The sequence below is a fragment of the Perca flavescens genome, chromosome 18, assembly GCF_004354835.1.
Source record: "Perca flavescens isolate YP-PL-M2 chromosome 18, PFLA_1.0, whole genome shotgun sequence".
In the NCBI taxonomy this organism is placed as follows: domain Eukaryota; kingdom Metazoa; phylum Chordata; class Actinopteri; order Perciformes; family Percidae; genus Perca; species Perca flavescens.
The window spans coordinates 32,881,485-32,886,484 of record NC_041348.1 but is presented as its reverse complement, the minus strand read 5'-3'; the positions used below and the strand labels follow the sequence as shown (position 1 = coordinate 32,886,484).

The following is a 5,000-nucleotide window of genomic DNA, read 5'->3' as shown; positions in this document are numbered from 1 at the left end:
GGGAATTTGAAAGACAACCATTTGTCCCGCCCCTCGGATTGAGCCCTGACCAATGGGGAGTTCCCAGACTCAACATCTGGATGCGGGGCTGGCTGGTCAGGCTAAGTTGTTGCAACAGCATGTGAAAAAAACTACTAAGTTTTCACAGACAAAAAGATCTTTAATCTCGCGCTTAAAAAATTGACGCAGTTAAAATGGGTTTTGTGTTAATGCCGTTAATAAGGCGTCTAACTGACAGCACTAATATTATTTAAACATATGAATCGATTTTGAATCGGTAGAGCTTGAAACGTGATTTGAATGTGAATCGATTTTTTTTTTTGCACACCCCTAAAAACACGATATGAAATAGGTTTCTCTGCATTTTGTAATAAATTCTTAAGCACCGTAAGTCAAGATAACATGAGCACTTATAATTACTTATTATTATATATTCATGGTGAAGAAGGATTTATTATTTATTACCTTTTGGATGTTTTTCTTTGAATGTCATTCAAAGCTGGTAGAGAAACATCCATCATAATGTTTTTACATTTTCGTAAACAACCTTTCACATTATGTATTTATTAAACATGCAGAGTAATCTATTACATGTAGATGATTACATCATGGAGTGAAAGTGTTTTACATTTACAGGTTTTATTCCAGAATGTGACAGACTGCTGGTCCATCGACAGGAAGTTCATCAGATTCTTTAGAAGATGGATTTAAGTCTTTCAAAAACAAAATGAAATTCTGGTTTCATGTTTTTTCTACATTTAGAAAGTGTGTGTGTGGGTGTGTGCATGCGTGTGTGTGTATGTGTGTGTGCATGCGTGCGTGTCTGTGTGTGTGTGTGTATTAGTGTGTGTGTGTGTGTGTGTGTCTGTCTGTCTGTGTGTGTGTGTGTGTGTGTGTGTGTGTGTGTGTCTGTCTGCATGTGTGTGTGCGTGTCTGTGTGGGTGTGTCTGTGTTTGTGTGTGTGTGTGTGTGTGCTATATTCTGCAGAGTTTAACTCTAAAAACTGTAAAAACATCCACAGATTCTGTTTGTTTTTGTGAAAATGTTGAATCCTGATCTTCCCACGCTCACCAGCGGTCAGCGAACGCCTCTCAGACGATGCGTTCACACGTGTGGCTGTTTCTTCGATGTAAAGCTAACGTCCGTGTGTCGTGAGACATTTTATTGTGAAAAGACGCGGCAGTGCCTTCCTGTGGTCGTTTGATGGTTGGTTGTTTCTGTTCATCTGTAGATTTAAGCTTCCTGACAATCTGAGAAGTAGAAAATAATCATTCACAAAGTTCACCAGCTTTTTGTAACACACACACACACACATACAGACACAGAGAAAGGATCCCTACAGAGATAGACCTTTTAGTTAAAGAGTAAGATCCTTTTAGTTTAACATGAAACGGCCCCGAAATCACCATCACCAAACTCCACCAGGCCCATGTAAATAATCACCATATAGAGCCAAACTCCACCAGACTCCATGTAAATAATCAGAACTTTTAGCGTGTATAGAGCCAGCATATCTCCACCAGACTCCATGTAAATAATCAGGACTTTTTTAGAGCCAGCATATCTCCACCAGACTCCATGTAAATAATCAGGACCGTGTATAGAGCCAGCATATCTCCACATGTAAATGGGTGAATTAAGGGTTTATTTCAACCAAACCAGAGTGGTGATTGTTGGAACAGTGGAAAGATGAACCAAGACGGCTTTTGGTAATTTGATTTAGTTTCTGTCCACTTTGAATGAAATGTGTTTTACGATGTTAAAAGTCCTGATTATTTTACATGCTCTATACACGCTTAAAAGTCCTGATTATTTACATGGAGTCTGGTGGAGTTTGGTGATGGTGATTTCGGGGCTGTTTCATGTTAAACTAAAAGGATCTTACTCTTTAACTAAAAGTCTTAGACACAAATCTTGAAAACATTCTGTTCAGGCTGTAAAATAATCACAAGATATTATTTTATTTTGAAAGGATCACACCGGTGTACTGCTCATTGATTGGTGAATGTCTTCATTCTGTGTTTCACTGTAAAAATAAGTGTTGTGCTGTTTTGTACAAAGACGTCTGTTTCTTCATTGATGGAAGGATAAAGTTTTGTAAATAAATGTCTTTTTCCACCCTTCAGATGATTTAGATGTTTATCTGATTCTGTCCAGTTTATGCATTCTGGGAAACTGAGTTTCCACATCAGTCCTTCAGTAGCACAGGATTCATCTTATTTCAGAATAAAACAACATGTAGGAATATGTTGAAATATTTATATGTAGCTGGGGGTTGGGGTGAGCTCTGTAGCTGGCATATATCTTACGGTCACCTGTGGGACTCTGTGATTGGTCGATATGCTGTTGCTTAGGGACACAGGGATGTATTTTTACCTCCATCGCTATAGAAACAAAGCTGCCAAGCTTCTTCTTCTTCAACTGCCAGAAACAGACGACGAGGAGCTGTCGGCCTTCATTTGGGCCGACCAGACGCGTTCAGTTGGAAACAGGGCCGTCGGGACTCACCCGGAAACGGCGAGCGGAATGAGCGTGACCAGAGTCTCTCAAAATCTGACAAAAATCTTCTAAACTGATCTTTGTTGATCTGAAATGAAGACAGATTCAGCAACTGCACGGCCTATTTCTCTCTTCAAATGTTTTCAGAAACACTATTTTAGTAAAATATGAGATCGGATTCTGAACGAGACGCCATTATCGGTTAGCCGGAGCAGCCAGACCCACGTGACGCATTCGTCCAATCAGCTGCCTGATCTCACTTTTTGGGCAACAACACAGATTAGCGCCGCCTGCTGTTATGGAGACGTATTAGGTCTCGTCTCTTCGGTGTTCTGAGGAACTTTTTGGACCCTCGGCCGTCGGGTTGGTGTGTCTGAGCCTTTAAATAACAGAAAGTTCTGGCAGCTCGTTACCCGGACTTTGTCCCGTAACTAAAAAACTTAAATGATGCGTAGCCAGTAGTGGAGATAGTGGAGATAGTGTGGGTGCGTGGGTGCGGCCACCCCAGGGCCCCGTGCCAATTAGGGGCCCCTCAAACGCTGACGATCTTACGTCACTTTACGAAAACGGGGCCCTCACCAAGTGACTCATTGTTTACTGAAAGAAGCTAATGACTGCATATGATCTCACGTTGTGATGATCCAGCTCTTCTTATCAAACGTATATATAATAGAGCCATGTCAGTTATATAGCGTGGCTCTGACTGAGAGCTCTTGGCCTGTTCAGCACCATCGCTGTCCATCAGCTGTCGCTGTCCGTGGTGCTGAAACCTTTTCACTTGACTGGCAAACTGTTTTCTTTGTTTCGTCAACACAAACTTGTCAGAACATGTGTCTTTTCTTTGTGTTTATTTGACATATAGGCTTACTTTGCTCAACAAGGGACACATTATAACATATGCATTCATCAGATATTTTTAATTTTAAAATGACTTGGAAGCAGAGGGCCCCATGATGAAGCTCCGCCCCCACTGTACTGAGTCTAGCTCCACCCCCATGCGTAGCTATAAAATACATTTTCTGTTGGAATTCTCTCCCACAAAGCTGCCCAGTGAACCAACTTCTGAAAAAGTTGTCTTTAATCGGCTGTTTTAACTTGAACTTTGTTCTTTGTGAATAAAAAACTAATGAAAATATGAATGTTGTAAAATATTATTGATCGTGGACACTTTGACTAAAAACACAAAACTGATTGAAATAAATTATAAACAATTAAAAAAACTGAGTGAGTGAATAATCAATATTTAGATCAATTTCCCGTTGGATGTCTCTGCTGCTGTTTCCATGACGACGCCTCTGAACAGCTGACCGCGCCCAGCGGTAACGTCGGCTGTGAGTCGCCGCGGCAATTTGGGAAGAGAAGAAAAAATAAATATCATTAAAACTTATAAATTGCTTAGATTAGATTAAACTTTGTCATTACACAAGTAAGGACAACCAGTACAACAAAATGCAGTTTTTACATCTAACCAGTAGTGCAATCATTTAAAGTGCCTTTCCTTTATAAGTGCTTACTAAAATATAAAACACAGAATGCAGTATGATCATGTTAGTCCATTATAAAAGTGCATTAGCACATAAAGTGCATCGTTCTGAGAAAACAGTGTCTGAGTGACAATGTGTTTTACTGTTTACTGCGCTGAGTGCAAGATAGGTCCCTTAAAGTCTCTGAATATTTTGGGTCACACCTTTCTGCCTTGGTTATTATATAAATAAATATTATTATATTATTAATGAGCAGAGCTGATCTGGAAAGATTTCAGCTGTTTTTCAAGTTTTTCAAGTTTTTTTTTAGGCTTTTAAAAGTTTTTTTTGTCTTCGTTTTTCAACATTTTTGACGCTTTTGTTGAAGTTTTTAGAGATTTTCTTTGCTGTTTTTGTCTATTTTCCAACAACATTTCTGTTGAATGTTTTTTAGTTTTTTTTGTCACATTGTTCACGTTTTTGACGGTTTCTTCAAAAGGTTTTGTTGCCTTTTGTCGACATTTTTTTGTCAGGTTTTATTCCGGCATTTCCAGACGGGCGTGTTCTTTATCTATTTCTTTAATCTATTAACTTTTCATTTGCCTATTCTGCTGATAATCGGGCCGATTATTATTATAAATAAATATACTTTCTGAGTTTGTGTTTTGAGACAATAAAGACAAACTAACGTGTCTCTTGAGTTCTGATTTGTTTGGATACTTTGAGATGTTTTTACACGATGAATAAGTTCAATTTAAGGAAAATAAAATTCTATAATTCTTATTCTTTATAAGATATTAGATAAAGTTTCACCTTCAGTGTTTCTGGTTCTGGAGGAAACGCTGAGCGCTCTGCACCGTGTTCTGCAACACACAAGTTTTAACTCTGTTAGAACACTGTTTTCTGATTGGATGAAAGTCGACCAATCAGAACAAAGTAAATATCAAACTGAGACAGAATGTTCTGATGATTAAAACTTACTTTAGCAGTGTCACTTCTTATAACTAAAATTAAAAAATTAAAAATTAAATAAAGAAT

The 5,000-nt window shown here is 38.5% G+C and overlaps 1 protein-coding gene across 1 annotated transcript in view; it reads right to left on the bottom strand.

Annotated features, from left to right (window-relative positions):
- Window positions 1-3,667: 3,667 nt before the first annotated feature.
- The window catches only part of LOC114572706 (C-1-tetrahydrofolate synthase, cytoplasmic), a 12,443-nt gene continuing 11,110 nt past the window's right edge, over window positions 3,668-5,000 (bottom strand). Inside the window, exons 11-12 of the mRNA XM_028604432.1 lie at window positions 4,776-4,825; window positions 3,668-3,828 (exon numbers count right to left, since the gene is read on the bottom strand). Of these exons, the coding sequence (XP_028460233.1) occupies window positions 4,778-4,825 (48 nt within the window). The 3' untranslated portion in view covers window positions 3,668-3,828; window positions 4,776-4,777. The remainder of the gene's footprint in view (window positions 3,829-4,775; window positions 4,826-5,000) is intronic.